At 37.6% G+C, this 24,422-nt stretch overlaps 1 protein-coding gene across 1 annotated transcript; it reads right to left on the bottom strand.

Moving 5' to 3' along the window:
- Positions 1-294: 294 nt before the first annotated feature.
- LOC593157 (multidrug resistance-associated protein 7) lies at positions 295-23,516 on the bottom strand. The gene is made up of 19 exons (XM_030992285.1): positions 23,303-23,516; positions 19,275-20,808; positions 18,625-18,750; positions 17,379-17,606; positions 16,690-16,846; positions 15,489-15,721; positions 14,720-14,971; positions 13,954-14,052; positions 13,032-13,221; positions 11,815-12,066; positions 11,191-11,335; positions 10,340-10,523; positions 9,593-9,808; positions 8,916-9,043; positions 8,407-8,576; positions 7,276-7,436; positions 4,808-5,061; positions 2,027-2,270; positions 295-1,427 (listed from the first exon to the last, which is right to left on the bottom strand). The coding sequence occupies exons 2-19, from the start codon at positions 20,787-20,789 to the stop codon at positions 1,218-1,220; spliced, it is 4,764 nt and encodes a 1,587-aa protein (XP_030848145.1). The 5' UTR covers positions 20,790-20,808; positions 23,303-23,516; the 3' UTR covers positions 295-1,217.
- Between the last annotated feature and the right edge of the window lie 906 nt (positions 23,517-24,422).

The raw sequence follows: 24,422 nt of genomic DNA, 5'->3' as shown, positions 1-24,422 counted from the left end.
TGGTAGCTGCGACCATGAAAATTTCAGAATATGTAGTTGAGATATATAATTTCCGAACGGGAGCAACTAATCGGTAGATTTTAGCCAGGAAACATTGTTGTATAGCTTAATTAATATCTTGACCTTGAGAGGGAGCTATTCAACATAAAGAGTTTATAATTTACAATTTCATAACTTTAGACTCGATTTCAATCGCGACAACGATCACTGAATATTGTAGGACTGCATATGCGTCCAATATGTTCATTTGAACCAAATTCATGACCCCATACCAAAACTTTGTATTACCTTAAACATAGGTTAGATATACATGTAGGAGGGCAACAGCGTAAGCTTGAATTTGAAACTTGAAATTATCAAAGAAAATAAATAAGATCAACATTATGTGATAAATATTTAAACACAACTTACATAGTATGTTAAGATTAGGTTCCAGCCTCATTTGCTACCAGATCAATTATATATGCCATAAAATGTACACAGCTTACATGGCATATCAAGGTTAAGGTTCCAGCCTCATTCGATACCAGATCAATTATATATGCCAAAGGAAATTGATAGTGCCGGCCTTAATCAATTTGGTCATTGCAATAAACTGCATCACAAACATAAATGACAACATGACTTTTTTGAAAAAGACACTTTGTACCTTAATAGAAAAAAAAGTATTACTTACTGTTAATGTACTTTCAATATAATATACAAACACATTACTTTATATTTGAAATATAATGGATATGAAATTAAGTGATAAGATATTCAATAATAAAAATCAAATCTTCGTTTAGATATGAAACGGTAAACCGCGGGATTTAAAAAAAAAAAAAATTAATGATGACGCAAGTGTACTATGCTTCACAGTTCTGTATCATTTAACACAGACTGACAGCGCCCAGTAAATATGCGCGGAACTTTGGTTGAGCACAGTTGCAATTTTTTGTGGCGATTTACCGCGACACATCTGAACAAACCTTAAGAAATAAAAACTAAATATGCACCCTAAACTTAAGGCTAAAGCCTCTCTAAAAACATATACTTTATAAGATATGATTACTTTTCGACCGTATTTCACCTTTAAGATCACTTTCCCGAAGAGTGTTAACACGATGGGCAATAGTTAGGATGGTGTCATCATGGAACTGCTTCTTAATAGCCTGATGAAGACGTCAACTTGATCTGTTCCTCTCTAAAACATTATTATACTCTATCAGATATGACTACATTTCGACCGTTGTCACATTGGTCTTTTCAAATTTGGCCACCCTGCCAGCGTCCATCACCAGGATGCGATCACTGTCCCTCAGAGTGTTCAGACGGTGGGCGATAGTCAGGATGGTGTTATCCTGGAACTCCTCCTTGATGGCCTGTTGAAGCAGGTCATCTGTTGCCATGTCAACGCTGGCAGTGGCTTCATCGATGCACAATACCTGTGGAATAGATGCAAACAAATTGGGTTCATTTTGAGCGGGTTTTTTGTTCTTCGTCGAACGTACATCTATATTAATCAACAAATCGTTCACCCTTATTGGTTACAAATTCGTCGAAGGATTAGCTAGACTGGCTAGTAAATTGCGTGACCCCAAGTATTGTATGTAAATATACATGGAAGTAACATCAGAGAATATTTTGTTTTTCTATTTTAAACTTTAGCCGTTTGCTAGTTATTCATATAATTTCAGTAAAAGTTGTTGTGTTGTTAATAACAGTTCAGAAATATTTGCGTCCTTGAAATTTGGTGTTCGTATTGCACTATTGCCTTTCAGATAACTTCATATTCTAGGTTATTATTGATAAATTTCCTTAAAGCTTATCTGCACTAGTTTGGCCAGGAGGTATTAGACCACACAGCAAGATCACTGACAGGTGGCTATCTCATCAACTCAGCTCTCAATTAACATAAGAAAAAGGGATCATGGGGGACCAACAGACACGGATTAGGCAGAATTTGCTATATAGAGGGAACAATCTACAAGTAGGCCCGTGGGGCTTTAAGAGGAAGAAATACTTTGAGGAATATTCCACCTACCTTTGCCCTGGTCAGCATGGCTCTGGCCAGACAGACCAGCTGTTTCTGACCAGTGGAGAACTGCTTCCCTCCTTCACCTGCCGAAGCCTCAAGGCCTCCCATCCGAGAGACCACATCCTCCATGTGGCACTTCTTGAGGACACACCACAGCTCTGAGTCACTGAACTGACCTACAGGATCAAGGTTCTTTCTGACGGAAGCGCTGAAGAGGAATGGGTCCTGGGGTATGATGGCCAGTCGGGACCTGGACGGAGTGAGCAGGAAATATCATTGTACATAAATATATAAGAATGCAGAGGCTGCTTTAGGAGGCACCCTTTAAATACCTAACCTGGCATACCTTGTAAAAAATTGGCCTCAATTTGTTCTTGTGCCCCTTTGGATTTAAAGCTGATACTCTAAGACAATCCCAAATACTGAGATAATTACATAAATAGAAAGCTTTTAACCCCCATAATAACACCAAATGGTGTCCACCCGACAAAACAAGTTTAGAATAATGAATTTATTCGAGTAAACTCTACCAAAATATCTAAGTCTGAAACCCGGAAGTGCACGTAGAGTCGGGCCTCTATCCGTGACGTCACGAACGGGAGTCATGGGCTCAGTGAGAGTGAATGGCAGTGATATCCCTACGTAAATGCTATCCTGTCAGAGCTTAGATTTGTTGTTGTTAAGGAGTATATTTGATGGATTTTCTGTTTACATTTGAATGAAGAATAACGAAGCAACATTTTCCAGTCGCTGATTTCTTTTTATATCCTCATATTCACCTATTTGGTAGAGATTTAAGACGAGTTTACTGCTTAGGAATTAAAGTTAAATCGTGCACTTATGAATAGGCGGATGCATTATAAATTATTGTCATCAGATGTACATGAGCAGTTTTGTAAAACGAATAGGTCTAGAACTATGATAGTACTTATCATAGATGTGTGTGACTGCCTCAAAAAAGGTACCAGTTAAACATTTTATGTTGTAAAATATCAAACTTGAACGAGATCATGCAAGCGCGCTTCCTCTATAATATTTTGGCGAGTGATGCGGCTCTTGCATGAACGTTCGTGGAGCGAGCAGAATCGGGAGGTAAGACCAAGCCGCCGCTCTAGGCGCTGCTTGCTTGTGGTGGAACGTACGTGCGCTAGTTATATGTTTATCGGCAATTGCAAGAGAATGAAAGTGACGTTGCCAGCTAAGAAAAACAACTAACAAAGACTTGCTCCTGACTACCGGTGTCAGAATTGGTAGATGAAGGATGTTCAGGGCCAAGGAAGGCGAAAGACATGGGAAAAAGGAAGAAGAAACCATCGGGAGATCGCTGCAGTGTATGGTAATGAACTGTGCATGGGTAGACAGCTACTGTTCACTCCGTGCCTGGGCCGATTTCAACACCAAAACAAAAATTACATGGTGAAAATATCGACTAATAGCACATCGTTGGCATGTATATGTCATAATTTTTAAAAGGGGAATTGATATTAATACTATGAAGTACTAGGGGAAGGTAAAGAATTGTACATAGAATTATGATTTATTAGACTTTTCAGCCTTTGAAACAAAAATATGCAGAAAATCGTATCACTCTGCACATGTTTGCTATGGAACATCCGGGTACGTGAATATACTCTCTCCCGGACGTGAGGTCATAAATAGTAGACCAGCGTCGTGACTGATTTTCTATGCAAAGAGAGGCGGATATTTTAGACATTTCAATTGAGGATTTCGAGTAGACAGATTTTTTTTGTGATATACTAAGTAATTGAAAAACTTAAAAATAACATATACTTGCCGTAGGTAACAAATTAAGGGACATTTATTTGCTTAGAGTATCAACTTTAAGACCCAAAAGTCAGTCAAAATAAGTCTTTTTTTTTCTTTCTTTTTCTTGCTTGTAAGAGAGTTTCTAAATCATGCTTCCCTTAGAGAATCCTTGATCCGCTCCTGATTGGGTGTGTCTGTTGAAATTACTTATTAAAATAGTGTATGTCTTGAGTTGATAGAAAGTGGGTTTTAGGAATGATTGTTCTGCCTTTAGTGAACACCTTCTGCTTTATATGGATAAGGAAGGGTTTCAATATTGCACTGAGGACTAAACGTTGACTTACGAATTGAACAATTCACATTATTGTGTAATAGTTATTCATGTCCATGCTGCGATTATATTGCAAGTTTATTTGTTTTAATCTAGAAAATAACTAATACAAGCATTTACATATTGCTCCGATTGTCTCATTTTCGCTCGCGTGAACATTGCCAGCACAAAACACTGACCTTTACCTCCTGGACGGATCATCGCCCATTCCCATTCACTATACGTTACGTACCAAAATGCTGTATTGTCTGACCGTTCATGAATATTCATGTTTTTGCTAAACTCGGCAAAATGTTTGCTTTTACTAAATGGAAAAATTACGGTGGGGGTTGGATGAAATGGACATAATGAGCATAGCAGTCCAAAGTTCGACTTGTTTCACATGTGTATTATAGGCAATGGCGAGCTTGCAACCTATTTTGAAAAATTACGGTGGGTGAACTTTCAAAAGTCAATGAGACATGAGGGCTCCAATGAAATAGCTAGTGATAACGTACGTCGGGGTGGATGTGCTTTTCGTTTAAACAAAAAATGAATTTTTAACGATTTTTTTTAAAGAAAACGTCCATAGGCTAACATGTATGGCTGCTGACTCTGACGATAGGGGGCGTTGTGAAATGGGACTAAACGGAGCTATATGTATCCGAGACAACCGAGTGGAAAAGACAAAAACAGAGACAAAGACTCACCTGACGACTTCCAGAGACAGTTCAGCCAGGTCTAGACCATCAACGGTCACCGAACCCTCCTGGATATTGACCATTCTAAAGAGGACAAGAAACAGGGTGGACTTCCCCGAACCAGTTCTTCCCACGATGCCGACCTTCTCTCCAGGACGGGTCTCAAAATCGACCCCACTCAGAGCCCTCGGATGATCCTCGCGGTACGAGAACTGGACATTACTGAACTTGACCACTCCGCGTTGAGGCCAGAGAGAAGGAGCCTGCAATGTAAACAAAATATAATGTCACGCTATGAAGGAGGCACGATGGCACAGTGGTAGAGCAGTGGCCTCGTAACTGGGAGGTCCCGGTTTCGAGACCAAGTCGATGCAGTATAAAGGCATTAATCCCTATTATGAAGTCTCTCTGGTAGGACTTAAAGCCGTCGGTCCCCTAGTTGTTTACCAACCAGCATACACATGCTTTTTAGTCGTTAGGTAAGGACAAACAAAACTGTACGCTAATAGACATACCTTTATACAATATATACATAATTATACAACTGAGACGATGTCAATATGACATTGTAGTGTATTGTGCTTTTGCACCGCGGTCCAAACATCTCCTTTCCGAGACGTATTGATTGTCGTTTATGTATAACTTTTCTCTTATCGTGGCCGTTTGCCTATCAAATAAAAACAAATATATACACATTATATTAAAGTTCAATCAGTTTCATCATCATCATCACCATCATCATCATCAGCACCATCATCATCTTCATCATCATCATCACCATCATCATAACCATCATCATAACCATCATCATCATCATCACCATCATCATCATCATCATCACCATCATCACCATCATCATCATCAGCAACATCATCATCATCATCATCACCATCATCATCATCACCATCATAACCATCATCATCATCACCATCATCATCATCATCATCATCACCATCATCATCATCAGCACCATCATCATCATCATCATCACCATCATCATAACCATCATCATCACCATCATCATAACCATCATCATCACCACTATCATCATTATCATCACCATCATCACCATCATCATCACCATCATCATCATCAGCACCATCATCACCATCATCATCACCATCATCATCATCATCATCACCATCATCATCATCAGCACCTTCATCATCATCATCATCACCATCATCATAACCATCATCATCACCACTATCATCATTATCATCACCATCATCACCATCATCATCACCATCATCATCATCACCACCATTATCACCATCATCACCATCATCATCATCATCCCCATCATCATCACCATCATCATCATCATCACCACTATCATCATCATTCATCGCCATCATCATCATCATTATCATTATGATCATCATCATCATAACCATCATCATCACCACTATCATCATTATCATCACCATCATCATCATCAGCACCTTCATCATCATCATCATCACCATCATCATAACCATCATCATCACCACTATCATCATTATCATCACCATCATCACCATCATCATCATCATCATCACCACCATTATCACCATCATCACCATCATCATCATCAGCACCATCATCACCATCATCATCACCATCATCATCATCATCATCACCATCATCATCATCAGCACCTTCATCATCATCATCATCACCATCATCATAACCATCATCATCACCACTATCATCATTATCATCACCATCATCAACACCATCATCATCATCATCGTCATCAGCATCATCATCGTAATCATCATCATCACCATCATCATCTTCACCACTATCATTATCATCGCCATCATCATCATTATCATTATCGTCATCGATCATCATCATCATCATTACCATTACCATCATCATCATCACCATCATAATCATCATCTTCATCATCATCATCATCATCATCATCATCACCATCATCATCATCACCATCATCACCATCATCATCATAATTAACATTACTATTATTATCATCACCACCATCAGTAACACCATCATTATCCTCATCGACATCATCACCATCACTATCATCGTCATCATCATCATCATTAAACATTACAATTATTATCATCATCACCATCATCAACACCATCATTATCCTCATCGACATCAACACCATCATCATCATCATCATCATCACCATCATCACCATCATCATCATAATTAACATTACTATTATTATCATCACCACCATCAGTAACACCATCATTATCCTCATCGACATCATCACCATCACTATCATCGCCATCATCATCATCATTAAACATTACAATTATTATCATCATCACCATCATCAACACCATCATTATCCTCATCGACATCAACACCATCATCATCATCATCATCACCATCACCATCATCATCATCATCATCATCATCATCACAATCATCATCATCATTATCATTGCTATTATTATCATCATCACCATCATCAACACCATCATCATCATCCTAACCATCAGTATACCTACCTTCACCAATCCAAGTTGTGGCTCGTTTGCTATAGCTGTCGTGTAATGATGTACTCGTTCTGTACTGATCATCTGTTTCTCGAGCTCAGTCAGCGTATTAATCACAGATATCAGCCGATGTGTGTTGGCCAAGGCATACGTCACGGCCAGACCTACCAAGCCTATGATAAAGACACAATTAAACAAATTGTTTGATGTGTCTATTGTATTTCTACGTATATCCTTTAAAGGTAAAGACCAGTTTTGGAAATGCACCCCTCCCAAAAAATGAAATTGAAGCTCTTATTACCAATCATGTGAAAGAATATGTTTTGACTAATACGTGATGATACAAATTTTGCCGAGAAACCGCCTAATAATTGATATATTTGGTAAATTATTATATCTATTTGGACCTGATAGATATCGCGCACGTGTCGCCTAGCCCCGTATACATCTTTCTGTATACAGTGCTTGTAACTTTACTAAGACTGGGCCAAATTCCTTATCATTTTGATGATTCTAGAACCTTGCAGTTCACACCAATACTTATATGCTAGATGATCAACCTTTTCTGATCGATTCCACGACGTTTCTTTCACAATACAATCGCATGACCATAACTGGTCTTTATCTTTGAAGAACAACTCTCGCCGACCTAATAGATTGCAAATGGTGCCAAGCCAATGAAGAAAAAAAAACGTATCTATTGATTTAAACTTTAAAAAAGAAGAAGGAAAACAACTATTCAGAAGGTTTCACTGTCACCCTACCAAAGGAAATGAAAATAAATATAAGATGATTCGAAATAATGTGTCATTAGAATTGAGACAGGCTGAGAGGATGGTTTTATAAACTTTCCATTTTCCCAAACCGAACAAGCAGAATTGTTTTAAAGATGAATGAATATAAGGATGGTTGATATGTGTGATTTTCGTTCCTGTAGGTAGCAAGTATTGTAAAACGCATTTATTATTTGATTGACGTTCTCATTTTTATGCACTTTAAACATAATTTTAAGCGCATTTAATCATGTTACAGAATGTTTTGTATAAAATACTCTTAACCCATCGTTGCAATGCATAAATATTTATTATTATATTTCGGAACATAGGAACGACCTTTATTATCATTATACATGAAAATACTAACCTGGATCGATAGTCTGAAATTGGTGCTGAAGAATGGCCGAGACGGAAACTATTGTTACCATGGCAACCCCAAGCAGTTTTAGCCTGAAGAACATCCAATGAGAGACGGCGTCAGAACATAGCCAGGCTCGTTGGAAAAGATCTAGCTTGGAGCGGTTTTCCATGCGGAATCTGTGTAATATAGACATGATTCATTTCATTGTATACATTTCATTGTTAAACTGTATTTATTAACTTTATTTCCATAAAGTATTGCAAATCCTTGAAATAACGAACCCTATTTCATTCTCGAAAATCCGAACTATTGCATATTATAATCAAATCTTCGGAATAACGCAACAAAATAATATTCAAAAATGAAGAACCCTTATGCATTTCCCAATTATGAGCCCCCCTGGTATGGGAAATCTATGTTTCGAGATTGCAAACTTTCGGACTTAGGAACATTCGGAAAATAAAGATCGAGCGCCTGCCGTATTCAAAGGAGTCCATGGATATCAGAATGCATACCTCTTTGTAGCTCTCATTCCCTTGATGACTGTTAAGCCGGCTAGTGTCTCTGAAAAGTGACTGCAAATGGCAGAGTTGGAGATGCTAGTAATGCGGCGTAACTCTCTAGAAGTCTTACGATAATAGTCCTGAAAGAAAAACATGTACAAACAAAAGTACAAACAAAGTTAAGATTTATTTCAAAAACATTATGAAAGGAAAGGGATTTCGGACAAAATTTGTGCATTAAAATGCAAAAATGACGTGCATAAAATGCAGCGAGATTCTAAGACATCCGCCAATTTTTTTAAATTTCTTAATTATTATCAATAATAATAAATAATACTGATAACAATAATAATATAAATAATAATAATAATAATAATATAAGTAATAATAATAAATAATACTGATAAGAACAATGATAATAAAAAATAATAATGAATGATAATAAAAAATAGTAATAAAAACTGATAATGATAAACCATTTAATATACAGTTGACAACTAAATTAATCGTACCCCTAATACATTTGATGTTTTCGTGTTTATACAGCTCACGAAAGGTGGGCTGGTTAAATTAGAGCCTTTGTTGAATATCAAGAAACGTAAATCGGGACAAATCCATTATTCACATACTTAGAAAATTACAAAACATGGTAAGAGTATGAATAATTTAATTGTTAACTGTACACGTACCTGCATGTAATAGCATATGACACCGAGAGGTATGAGACAGAATATAAACCATGGAAGGCTGTATGAGGAGAGGATGATTGCTCCTACAAAGCAAAGAACCTCACTGAAAAGATGGTGCACCGAAAAAGTCATGTCAAGGTCGATTGTGGAGACATCGGCGGTGAACCGGCTGATGATTCGACCCACAGGGGTAGCGTCGAAGAAAGATATTGGAGCCTAAGAAAATAAAAGAAATGATGATTATTATGATGATGATGATGATGATGATGATGATGATGATGATGATAAGGAAAGGCCTAATTGAATTAAATGTTAAAATAAATGATAACATTAGTAATATTTATCATGACAATAACAGTTGTAGCAGTAACAATTGGGACTTTTAGATTTGCGTGGACTGATACGTGTGACGTCCATTCAAGGCAATCCATTAATAGGACGTCGATCGTAGCAATCCACGTTGTCGTTGTGCAAATCTAAAGTCCCTAATAATCATAACAGCAACTATGATAAAAATAACGATAATGATGATAATAATAATAATGATAATACAAATAAAATGACTTAATCAGCACGGAGAGCTCCAAAACAAAACATAAATGTTCTCAGCAGTGTGAACACAGATGCTTACCTGAAGGATTGTGTTCAGATGTCCACTATGGATGACCATAAAGCACGTATAACTCAATAACAAAGCATGAATGTTTTCAACAATGTGAACACAAAATAAACACCAATCAAACTCACTCTGAGGATGCTGTTCAGTAGTCCGTCGTGGATGGCAGTAGCAGCACGTATGGCTCCATAACAAAAGATGAATGTATTGAGCAGATTGAAGAGAGAACTGAGACCGACTACACCGGCGTATACTCTCAGGTAGAACAGTGGGGATGCCGAGATGGACTCCTCAGCATGGCTCCCATCTGGAGACCTGTGAGGAGACAGGAAGATGGTGAGAAGTTGAGAGAAAGAGATGGAAGATTAAGAGGGTCTGGGGAAGGAGTAATCCCGCCTTGTACACATTCACAACTGTGAAACATTTGTAAACCAGTTGCCTTGTTTGTACTATAGCCCACATGCTAATGCAAACACAATAACAGTCACGCACCCATTTATAAACCTGGGTGGAGAAATGGAATGTGGATAAAATGCCTTCCTTAGTCATGTAAGCACTATAGTGGCCGATTGAGGGGCAAAATACGCCCATGCCCCTTCCAAAACACAATTTGGTATTCTTAAAATAAAACGGAACTTGGGCACCTTAATATTTTCTTTTTAAAATATGTTTTTTCTTTCTTCGTTGCAACATTTTTAGAAAATACGCTCCCTTTTCCAGGATTCCGAATCAGCCCCTCGCAAGTACCACCGGGGCTCGAAACCATTGCCTTCACATAATATATTTCACTTTTGAAATTAAAAAAAAAAAAAAAAAATCTTTGCAAATTCATACTGAACATATCATGAGATATATATTTAGTCCCTAAAAGCACGGGTCTTGGGGTGAGGCAGCAATATAAACAAAACAGACATACATATAAATTACATGATAATTGTAATTTACAAAAATTGTTAAAAACCACAGCACTCCTAGGACATACCAATAGCCTTGAGATGCTAGATCCATAGACAGATTGATGGGGTGAGTATGCGATGGTTGATGAGGAGATGCTATGGTCTCCTCGGGGTCACCTCTGGTTTGGCTCACCCAGTACGAAAGCCACCAGTCACTCACATTTGAAGTCACTGTAGTAACACAATTTAAAACGACAATCCTTTTAAAGAAGACCTTATAGAACATTAAGAAATACAACACATTATTTACGAGAATATAATACTTAAATTGTCATTTATGATTTTTTTTTTTCAGCTAGTATTTTATATTCTGGACACATTTCAAAGAGGGTTCGAGTACAGAGACAGCGATGATATGACAAAATCAAGAAGATATAATTAGCATAATCATCATCAATATCAACATTTTTTGAATCAATGTGATTTTAACTGCTATTATTATTATTGATGTTGTTATTGTTATTATTATTATCGTGTTTACTATCATGTATACTACAACTAGTACTAACAGAAAGAATTTAAAATCAATTACTCAAATTGTACCTGAATTGTATATACTTAGTGAAAAGGGGCAGTTGGTCTAACTTTAAAATCATGTTTCGAATGCAACAATAGTGTAGGTCAATATCAACAGAATATCTATCATTTACCTTGCATGAGAACAAAGGTCAGAAGGATGAAAGAAGCTAGGTTATTCCCGATAGCATTCCAGTACCATTGGTACACCTCAGATTTGACCACGCCCTCCTCCTTCTCCTCCTCCTCCACTACCTCTTTCTTGGCGTTTCCATCGTGACCTTTGACCTCAGAGTCGGACACCTTTGCCTCTACTTTGGTGTCGAGTTCGCAGTGCTTCAGATGGCCCGCATACTTGGGGTTGTTAAACACCTCACTTGGAGGTCCTGAAACAAACAAAATTATGAAACTTATTATAAAGCTTGTCTTCCTCTGTATGGCTTGAGGGTGTTTCACAAAGATCCTAAGTTGAACTTATCTCTACGTTATGGAAAGCCATTAAGCCATAGGCCTAAGCATCCTTGAAAATATTTTGTAAAATTTATTTCAAAAGGCTTAAAATGATGATTCAAATCATTCATATTTTCATGCTCTTGATGTGGAATTTAAGAAAAGTCTAAACTACTTGAACTTTTGCTTTAAAATATATTTCCTTATAAGGCTACAAATGGCTATCCATAATTTTTAATTCCAACTTAGAGAGTTAAGTTCGACTTAGAATCTTTGTGAAACACCCCCACGTCTTATGAAGGCTAGCTATTATTGCAGTCCATCACTTACTCACAGAAGTTTATCTCATATTACATCATGAGAACGCTAAGATCAAAGGATATTGTTTGAAGACACAGAGGAGAAATTTAATCGAAATGAACCTGGAGTCGGATATTTTATTTGGGTACTTTCTTAGTTCAAACGAAAATTGTTTTAAACACAACAAGGCGTGTCACAGCACTGGAGTGAAATATGAACAAGAATAACTTTCGAGCACCATCATTTTTTATAGATAAAACTCCGATTTTAGTTTGATATGGACATGTTCAGTCATCTATCATTACATCATTTGCAAACGACTGTCCGACATGTTTACGAACGAAAAAATTACTCGTGTGCCAATTAAGTGATTGGTCGGAATCAATCGCAACTGCAGATTTTCAATCACTCGAAATCCTTCTCATAATAAAATAAGCGATAATATTTTGGCAGTTTATTAGGTGTCTGCGAGATTTAGGCCTTGAGCTAGATTTTGAGTTGTGTTTCACCGCAACTTTTTTTTTTAACGGCCCGGGACTTACCTTACTATTTATCGAGTAACTTAACCAAAAATTCCGATGTAATGTGGAATTCTCTTTACCCTTTTTCAGGATTTTGAAATCCTCCATGACGACGACGACGTCAGCGTCAACCAGGAAACGAGTGTGGTGTGTACATAAGATCCTCGTCTTGTTACGTAACAACCCCATGATGCACTTGGAGAAGATGTGTTGTCCTACCTGGGCATCCACAGCGGCCAATGGATCGTCGAGAAGATAGATCTCGCTGTCCTGTGGATAGGATGGGAAATGTAATGATTTGAAAAATGCCATGTTTACCTAAAGCCCCTCTGCATTATTTTATTCAGGAGGGATTAGACCTCCCTGCATGGTCACTGATAGGTGGTTATCTCATCAAATCAATTCTCAATTAACATAAGACAAAGAGGATCATGGGGGACGTTCGAAATTCACCTTTGCTTAAATCATTTTAGTACCCATCTCGTAACTTATTAAACTTTTTTATTTTAACGTTTAAACTAAACGGATGCGAGATGATAGAGATATTATAGTAGTTTTGTATCTATGAAAGAAAGAATGTGATAAGCTTATCATATTGTTCAAAATTGTTGACCTAAAAATGTTACTATAGCAGCTCTAGTCGAAATCAATTTGCATACATGTATCATGATACATGGACCTCCGTGTAGATCAATCCGTGGATCTTGGTCTGTAGCACCACACCGTGTCTACGGGAATCATTATTACTACCAGACACTTTACTTTAGCTTTAATCGGATTCATGGTCACAAATCTACAGAATTTACCTTTTTTTGATAGTTCATTATTGAAGAAAAAATTATCTAAAGATCATCATTTAAAGACCAGTGGTAAGAGCAACCAGTGGCATGAATGGCCTACCATAGTTAAGTCCAACTAAAGTCGATCTTAGACTTTGTGAAACACCCCTAGATATACTACTAATGAACCACTATCATGATTCATTCTTGCCAATTGCCATACCTGATAGACAGCCCTGGCTAGAGCGACCCTTGCTTTCTGCCCTCCACTGAGAGTGATGCCTTTCTCACCAATCTCTGTATCATCTCCAGCAGGCAATATCTACAACGCCATACACAAATCAAATGAAGAAAGGATCTCATTCAAGTAGGTCACATGATACAGGATTGGCCATTCGTAGTGCAAAAGAAATAACAACTCACAAATCACTTTAGCACAGGTGGGGGAAATGAAATGAAATTAGATGATCATGTTCTCTATAATGTACCAGATATTTGTTTGTAATTTATCAATCATATTTTATATATTTACTTGTCACGTTGTAATCAGTTTTTAAAGTTAATTTGGAAAAAAATAAAAAATAGAAAAAAGAGAAGACAAACCGAATCAAATCATTCCATGTTTATTTCCTTTGAATTTTACTGTAAGTACAATAATGAAATTGAAAACGAACCTACCCGTCATATTTGTCCGCGCCAAAGCGCGCTGCATATGGCCATTCCATTTATGCTTGCAGTAATCTCCCGGTATTATAATTAAACCGAACCCCCACTCAAACAATTTTGTTAAACATACCCTAATCCTAGGTAATTTCGTTAACTATCATTCTTTAAAACTGGGACATAGCTTGCCCACAAGCAATTTGTTTGCTTTTAAGGGCATCCCACCACTTAGCATTGTGATTGTATTGTTGTATTTTGCCTTTGTGTTTACATTGTTCTTAAATGGAAAATAAATGAATTGTATTGAATTGAATTGAATAAAATACCTTTAAATCTGCCAAAAGAGCACAGGCCTCCACAACTTGGCGATATCTCTCAGCATCGTATTCTCTTCCGAAGAGAATGTTCTCTTTGACGGTTGCGTGTTGGAGCCAGGGTTCTTGAGTAGCCACTCCGAACCCTTGATGAAGCCCAGCCACGCTGATGCTCCCACTCTCCTTGACCATGTCAGCTAGGACGGAGGATAGCAGAGAGGTCTTTCCCGATCCCACTTTACCAATGACTCCAACTAACTGACCCTGTAGGAATTTAACCAATCAAATGAGTAGCAAAATGCCTTTTGGTATTCAAGTGTTTGAATAAACCTATGGGATTTACCTCCTCTTCATACGTTATCTTCATTAACAGAGTAAATTCTTCTGGATATAGAAAATCTCTGCCAATGTTGCAGAACTATGACTACTGTCACTACCATGTCATTTGGTACCTTGATTATATGTAAAATTTAACAAGATTAAACAGTTAAAAAAGAATTAGTATAGGTAATGATATTCATTGCGTTGCTTGAATATTTAGCTTACGAAGACAAAATAATACAGTTTATCCAACCTGTCAGCTGGACGTGTTTAACATTAAGCTGTTCCTATCAGGTAATAATATAATACTTGGGTCGAAACTGGCAATGTAGGCTTCTTTCTTGCCAAGGACTTTAGTGCCCTGATGGGTCTCGAATCAACAACTTTCCCATCCCGAATCTATTATTCGTGCCACTAGACTACATTATCATTAAATGGTGCATCATTTCGCAAATGTTACCTTTTTGACATGCAAGTCAATCTCCTGAAGCTTCACAATGTTAGGATGCTCTTTCGTGTCACGTCCTTCATTTTCTGTATCGTCTTTGATCTTCTCTTCTTTACTCTTTTTTCTGTTATTGTGCTTTCCCTCTTTATCCTTCTTGTCATCATCTTTTTTCTTGGGGTGTTCCCAATAAAAGATTCCCTGCTTGATTCTCAGTGCTTCTTCTCTTTCTGCTGACGGATGGTTGCCTGTAACATCGGTAGATAGACTGAAGTTATACACATGACAAGACGGCTAAACATGTATATCTTTGTTTTTACATTTTTGACTGGTAATAGGAACAACAGTTATGACAATTGCAAAAAATGTAAACAAATTTATTGAAGGTTATTCTGACAGTAATTGTCGTAAAACTAAGGCTCTTAGATTCAACACTGTTAGGCGAATTTAGGATGCTTAAATGAGCCGAACCCTTTCCCTTTTGATAATAATAATGATACTACTACTACTACTATTACTGATAATATTCATAATACTACTACTACTAATAATAACGATATTAAAAACAATGATATTAATAATGAAATTTTGTTTATCCAAGAAAGCCTTATGAGTATTAATGCTATTCTCCTTGAGGACACTGTAATTAATATACCCCAGCATTTGCAAGCTACCATTTCCACCTGGTGGGAGTGGCAAATATGGATAATACGTTAGAGCCGTGCCGGGATTCGAATCCTTAACCCTAGGATTGTGAGTCAAGTGAATGAAATAACTATACCACGACATCTCTATAATAATTGTATGTCATCCACATCAAACTAAATCTAATTAAAATATTTGCTTTTTAATTCTATTATGAGCAAACTTCAGCTTGATCTAATTGTTTTTGTGAGTTATTTACTCATCAAATTATCCATCAAATGCCTAAAAAATTGGAATAATTTTCTATTAACATTATTCATGAAATTATTGTAATATTATATATTCTTTATAGATAATCATTTCATGAAATAGGTCAGAATAATTCATTGCAACTTAATGTGCAACAGTGTATTTTAAAAGAATATATACAAATTCGTCACGTGACATTTATTTGAAGAATACTACACTTTTCATCCTGACTGTGTGCAATGTCCAGTTTGACTGCTCTCTTGTACTTGATCAAACTTGTTTTTACACCTCATATATAAAACTACATGAATAACCATCATACCTGGTAAGTAGTAAAAAGTTAGGTCGGTCTCCTCTAGGTCCAGATATTTTTGGATTCTTTTGAAGGAGACCCAACCCTCTAGGAGACTATTCAGCACCCACGGTATACCATTGACCGGTCCGTCGAGCATGGAGAAGAGTGCAAGGCAGGTGAAAACCTAGTTTAAAAAATGTAAAAGAACATTATAAAAACCTCGATTCAGCTAAGATTTTGGAAATATTTCTTTTACTCAGACAGAGGAAGCAAGACGATGGTGAAAACCTGCTAAAGAAAGGAAAGAAAAAATGAATCACCACTCATTCAAATGACCAAATACAAGGTCCTAAGAGATGGTAAAATAACTAAACTTGAAGGAAAAAAATAATTAGCGGCTGTTTCTGCATTTATTGATAAATCCAATATAAAACATTCAAATAAACAATAATTAATTAACATAAAGAGTGACAACTTAAATACACACACACACATACAAATGCATATATAATATATATAATTGAAAACTTGAAAAGTATGGAGGTAAGTAAAATAATCAAGATAAATGCAAAGGCCAACTAGGCATGAATTTCTTTGGTCATTATCATTTTTTTTCTTCAAAATATTGTCTTGAAAAACATGATTCCCGAACCCCCCAAGCAACGACCTTCAGCTGGGACTGGAAATCGATTTTCATTTATTTTCTTTCGACCTACCTTTGCAGCCGTTAGTTCATTTCCAAGCAGTGTGTAGGAGGTGAAGGTACATAGCGCTATAAGGATCGGTGTAGTGGAGCATACACAGTGGTTCAAGGCACAGTAGTACCTGATACCCTTCAAGCTTCCAAGCTCATCTGAACGAAGTTCATCGATCTCCTTCTTGAAATGGCGCTCCCAAGCAAAGAACTTGATCACGCGCATCCCATTTAATACCTCATGCATCATCTGGATTAAAAATATACACAAGTATATCACTTTTACTGGATTTTGTAATACTATATACGTATGTCTAGATTTTTTAAATTGCTTAATGTAATATGAATTGCTTCCAGGGCCCATTTGCATAAAACTTGCCATTGATGGTAACTTTGCCATCAATGGCAACTTCCATGGTAACATCGCTCAACAGCCAATCAAAATCAAGGTTTCCATGGTAGTTACCTTTGATGACAAAGTTACCATCAATGGTAAGTTTTGTGCAATGGGGCCCAGGTTTGGTGAATCTTATATGATCAATTGTACTATTTTATCACGATGGATATATGTAATTGATAATATTTAACAATTCCAATGTAAACCGTATGTGATGTACTTTTCTTTTGAATGATATTTTCCAAATAAAGCTATCGATGGGGCGCTGACATCATTAGAGGGAGGGGGTACTCCACCGGTGTTTAATACATGGTGATGAAATGTAATTAACTAGGTTATTAATTAATTAGGGAGAGGAAATGGGAGGAGTCTTATCATCTTCTTTCTACGTTCGTTCTGTTCCCCATTTCTTTCATTTTTATTCTACTTCTTTCAAGAGGTGTCTTAAAAACACATCTTTTCTAATTTCTATAAATGTATTCCTTTTTGTTTGTTAATTTAAGCTTTGTATGGTAATCTTATTTTGCCTTTTCCTTGTATTTTGTATGCGCTTTTGATCTTATTGAAGAGGCGCTTTACATTTGAAATGTTCTTATTCTTGTTTTGTTTTATTTCAAATTTGATTTAGGGACACAGGCCCCGGGTGGCACGTGTAGCTAAGCCAAGGCTTGAATATAAATATGTGCAGTCGAAGGAAAACGGGGTAGAGGCCGTCCACCAATATCTTGGACAGATGATATCAAGAAAGTGTCTGGACAAGGAATGAAAGGTGTAACACAAATGGCAGGTGAAAGAGTTGCATGGCGTGCTCTCGTGAAGACCACAGCAGCGCTTTACAGCGCCACCTGAAGTTGATGATGATGATTTATACCTTAACTCTGCTGTCTTTGTGTTTCATCAGCTTCCGATGGTACCGGATAATCTTTGTCATGATGAGCTTTGATAATGGCATGATCAGCAAGGCAAGTCCCACGCCGATGATGAAGGATGTACCCACCTGAAAACAAAACAAAAATGATACAGGAGTTTAAATGATGTAGAATTGTAGATCGAGGCAATAGAAAGGGATACTCCAGATTTCTTAAAAATGATATATGGATTCAGGACTATCACCATTGTTTTAAAAACTTACCAGTATTTCCTTAAGTTTAACCATCGTATTGTTATAGAACGAGTAAACTGAGAAACGCTCATTCTTGATTTGATATTTTTATTTTAATTACGCTTGCTGTTACTGCATAACAACGTGAATAGACTTCTTAATAACTTTACTACACACTTGGATCCTGGATTATGGTTACCATGGTAATAACACGTCTTTTATCCCACATGCTTTAAACATGATGATAACTATGTATGAAACGTTCTTTTGAAATAAAGAGTTGATGAAATAACAACAATATTCATGTGGCATCACTGTAAAATGGTCGAGTCACATTTTAAATATTACTTTTGCTAAAAAACAACATCTATTGGTATATTTATGACTAATATATTTTCTGAAATATTTTTAAAATATACCTGTTGATAGAGCAGATACAGGATTACGGCGAGTTCCAAAAGAACACTCCAGGCATCGTGGACGCAGTAACAGAGCCGAGCTATCCTCCACGCATCCACGTTCAGCATGTTGGTGATCTGACCAGTGGTGAAGGTCGACAAGGCTCTTGAGCCGACTGCAAGGGTCTTCCGGTACAACGTAGTCATCACGGTTGCCAGCAGCTGCATTTCAAGTTGTACTAAACGGAACCCGTAATGGCTGTTTATAATGGCCCGGAGGCCAGTGGCGATGCACAGGCCAAAGGCATAGAGGTACCCATTCCGCACAGGTTCGTTGGAGTTCTCTAGGTAGGACAAAAGGGCGTGTAAGAGCAAAGGACTCGCAAACATACATATCTTGGCTAAGAGTCTGAAAATACCCGCGAGGAAAATCTGGACACCAAAAGCTCGAAAAAGTGCCCGACTAAGGGAGATTCTTTTATGGTTATCGTCATGAGGTATCTTGGAAACCTTGCCATCCTCTTGCTTCACAGTACTAGCTTGGGTACCGCTATATCTATTTCTGACCGGATTTGGAGTGGTTCTTTGGGAACCGATGCTGCTGGTAGAGTCCTTAGAATCGAAAACGTCTTCGGCGAATGCTGTTGATCCGTGTGAGTAAAAACGAGAGAAGTAGTTCTCTACGTGACTGGATGTGAGTTTCTCTGGAAGCTTATAGACATCGCTGGCTTTCTTGAGCTGACCATTGGCACCTTTGCGCATGATATCCTGGACCCAACCAAATGTTAGCTTTGAGAACAGACTAGCATGCTCCACAGCAAGATGATTGGAATCAGACGGTTTCCCTGCAGACTCTTTGCTAGTCTTGCTGTCCCCACTAATGTTATCTTTGACGGTGGGACAAGCAGAAAGGCCGTCACCATTTGTATGGTATACAACTGTGTGTCCGGGTGTTGGCAAGAGTGTCAACAGATACATGACTTGGAGGATACTGGATGCAACGACGATGCCTTCCTGCTCAATGGTCGATGATGTGTCTTCCAGAATCCGGTTGATTACCACGCTTAGACGGACGCATTGGGATACAAATGTCAAGGACCAAACCAACATCACTGGTGTGTGTGTCCGTACAAGCCGACCACTCTGCTGTCTCAGCTTCCACAGGTACAAAGACATCAGAAGCCATGCAATAGATGATGTTCCATCAAGCAGGAGGTCCGCAGGAGCCGACCTTGAGCTTGAGGTGAACTGTACAAGTAGGGGTCCCAGAGCAGGCACCAGGGCAGACGAGACAGCGATGACAAGGCGAACATGCAGGGTTGCAGATCTCTTCAGAGTCGATTCTGTTGGTCTTTCGTTGGTGTGATCGAGACAGAGGTATAACGCACTGACAAGCGCCAACAAGACATGACTGACAAGACCGAACATCAACTCTTTCTGGATGCTACCGGAGGAGCAGTGTCCAGGGCTTTCTTGATGCCATAGGGTGTCGTTAATAACATGCCTCCAGCAGAAGAGCTCAACTGGAGAAGCCATCTCGTTTGCTTTACAGGTCCTGGAATCATTTTACAGGCAAAAGACAAAAGTCAAAAGAAAAGAAAAGGAAATAGTCACGTTTAAAAAGTTACCCTGTGTTATTTGTTGTAACTTTTAATGATCTTACATAATGGCATAGGAAATAATTAAATTGAAATACAATCAAAGTAGCTTGGGAAACGTTTTTGATGTTGGTCATTACTGGCCTTGTTTTTCAATAGCCGCTCAATTTCATGTCAAAACTCTATTATTTTTCTATTGTTACTGTACAGCACGTCAGGAATGTTCATTATTATTCGCCTTTTAATACAGTATAACATAATAATATTTAAATATGATATGTAGTCAGTATAGACGGTAACACATAAATTTGTTAAATTTTCCTTTCACGTGCAAGTTAAAATGTATAAATACAAGACAATGCAATTACGATAGAAAGAAATATGGATAAGAAACAAAATGATTATTTTGCATAAAACAACCAGTCACTGAAAACAAGTACGATGAAATAATGAGTCAAGTAAAAAAAGAAAATTGATTCAAGTCCCCATAGAGAACTGAATATTTCTATCCGAGCATGCCGGGGGGTTCCAATCGTTGTGGTTGTCAGATCAACTTTAAGTTGGACTTTATTATGGCAGGCCGTTCATGCCACCGTTTGCTCTCACCATTATGATCTTTAGATAATACTTTTTACTTCAATAATGAAATATCAAAAAATGAAAATTCTGTAGATTTGTGACCATGCAGTGGCATGAACGGCCTGCCATAGTTAAGTCCAACTTAAAGTCGATCTTAGTCTTTGTGAAACACCCCCAGGTAGGGGGGCAACAAGCAAGAGATCGTGGTGACAGCAAGTAGGATAGCGTTTGTGAGGGTACAATCCTCACCACCCCCCTCCCTGAATAAAAAGAATTTGCCTTTGCAGTGTATATAAAAACGTTGCATTCTAGCAATGCACCCTGATATATTTCATTTCTTAGCAACAATTATAATATTGATAAAAGCAATAATGATAATAACGATAATAATGCTAATATCATTAATAATATTGATAAGGCCTAACAAAAAGATGTTGTATTGCCCTTTGCGACCGACCCAAAAATCTTGAAATAAACGGTCGGCTTTTTTTAAAAGTCGTTTTTTAAACCGTTTTTTAGAGAAAAAAAATATTAATGCATTCAAAACTGAAAAATATCAGCGTAAAGAGGGAGAAGATAGAAAGAAAAAAAGTTTTAAAAAAATATATTTCCGACCGACCGGCCCATGTTTTGGCAGAAGAAGAAAAAGAAGAAATGAATGAGAAATAAATGAGAAATAATATTAATATTACTGATGATGAAATTGATTACAACAACACTAATTATCTCAGTAATAATAATGAATTTGGCTTTGGCTGTGACCGGAGGGAATAACTGGTTATTCTCTGACGACAGAAAATTAAGAGCCATCAGAGTTCAGGGGTGTCTTTTTATTGTGGCCATTTTTTTTAGGGACATAAGAAGTTAACAAATTAGTGGATGAAAGACAAGAAAAGAATAAAGAAAATTTCAGGTGTGATGTACAATTTTTAAGCAAATTTTCTTGTTATACTCGAAGTGTACTTAAAATATGCCTCATTAGGTTTTGCCGAGGGGAATGTCGTGCCCTCACACCCCCCCCCCCCCCCCTCCACCCCCGATCAGCGACATAATTATGATTATAAATGACTATCAATTTCTCTCAGTGCGTGTCTGCCACGCATGACACTTGGTTCCTAATTACTACTCCTGTGTCGAGAGTGGCAAATGTAGATATATTGATGTTTGCCAATTTAAGAAAGTCGGTACTACCTGTGGCAGAGATTCGAACCCATACCTAACATAATGAGTGACAGTCCGCATATTGTTAAGGTGACACCAGTGTGACGAATCCCCACAAACACACACACATATACACACCACCACAAGCCCACCATTTAAAATGTGTTATGAAAGGCAACGTAGCAGACAGTGCTCTCATGTGTTATTACAAAGTGAGAACCGCCCCATATAAATATATAGATAAAATGAATGAATGAATGAATGAATGAATGAATGAATGAATGAATGAATTGAATGAATAAATTAATGAATGAATATGTAAGTAGAATAGATAAAAAAAAAAACTAACAAATAAATGACTGTAACACAATTAACAAATGTATCCCTTAGTCAAATAAATAAGTAAGGAAATGAATACCGGTAAATGAATAATCAATAACGACTAAAACATATACATATTCTTCGGCCTGTGGAGTCTGGATTAAATTTTCGAGGCAGCATTTAAAATTGAAATGCATTGAATAAATGCAGCGAAAAATTTGTGACTCGGATACCAACTTTAAAATGTAAAGCTAAGCATTTATCCCCCAAAATCACTGCTACACTGTTGCTAGAGAATTAGATGTCAAGAAATTATTAGAGGTACCGGTATTCTATATAGTAAGACAACCCGTTTGTCTTGATTTACAAGCAGAATTCTGTATGACTCACCGAAATGTCAGGATGAAAATCTGTTCAGATTTCCATAAATTTGAGACTCTTCGGTGAAAAAAAATGATGAAGTTCTAAGAAGCAGCAGGAGCGGGTGAAGCCAGCCACGATAAGAGATGAAATGGAATGTGGTCCCCCATCTACCAGGCTAGCCCCCTTTTATATCTACCAATCAGTTCCACTCTCTGGTGATTCCCGGGCTCGCTCGATGTCGTTAGACCCTCAATTTAGCTCGAGATGGATATATACACAGGCCAGTTCCAAGACGATTACGTAATACCCCCTTACTTGCTCAATGGATGGGTGAATCACTCCCGGTGTTACTCTGTTGCCAGGGTTGCACCGACCGCACAGCCTCGCGTGCCGGTGTGACGGCGTTTAGTGTGACTGGCGGATCGTGTTCGCGGAACAAAATCCGCCGGCAGATATTGTTCCCGTCACAAAATCTGCCGGCAGATATTGTAACCCACCACGCAGAGTGGCTGGCAGATAGTGTTCCGTTTTGCAGCTATCGTTCCATTCTGAAGGTATCGTTTTTATGAGTGGTATACGGTCTCCGCTTGCTGCATGCATGCATGCTGGCTAGGCTGCGTGCGATTGCAATTGCATGTGTACCGTAGTACTATACTGTATACCACCATGGATGCTGAGTGCGAGTACGAGTTCGAGCAAGATCGAGGCCGCTCTTATTAAGAGTTTTCTCTTAACACCGTACTTCAAATCAGTTTATTTAAAGGTAATATCTTAGTTAAGGGAAAGGAATATATCATCTCTAGTTATACTTATTTCATTCAAGCACTATTTATTTTCATTGTATTTATCACCAGGATCTTCATTGTAACAGTATATTCCAGACAATGATGATATTTTTTATCACTATTTCAAAAAGTCAATTTATATATGAATAAAAAATATCTCTGGATATAAAAACAAGCGTTCTATGACGAAGTTTAAAAAAAAATTCCAGATCACTCGCTTGCTCACAAAGTATGTTCTCGATCACTATCATAATCCAAGTTCCTTTCTGATAAAGATGGTAATCCATTGTGATAGAAAGGCGACCAACATGTATATTACACTTTGTGTCTTATGAAGGAAAGTAAACAATAATCCTCCTCCA

Source organism: Strongylocentrotus purpuratus, unplaced genomic scaffold (assembly GCF_000002235.5).
Source record: "Strongylocentrotus purpuratus isolate Spur 01 unplaced genomic scaffold, Spur_5.0 spur5_scaffold_2, whole genome shotgun sequence".
NCBI lineage: Eukaryota > Metazoa > Echinodermata > Echinoidea > Camarodonta > Strongylocentrotidae > Strongylocentrotus > Strongylocentrotus purpuratus.
The sequence above is the reverse complement of the archived record's forward strand: the minus strand, read 5'-3'. Positions and strand labels throughout refer to the sequence as shown.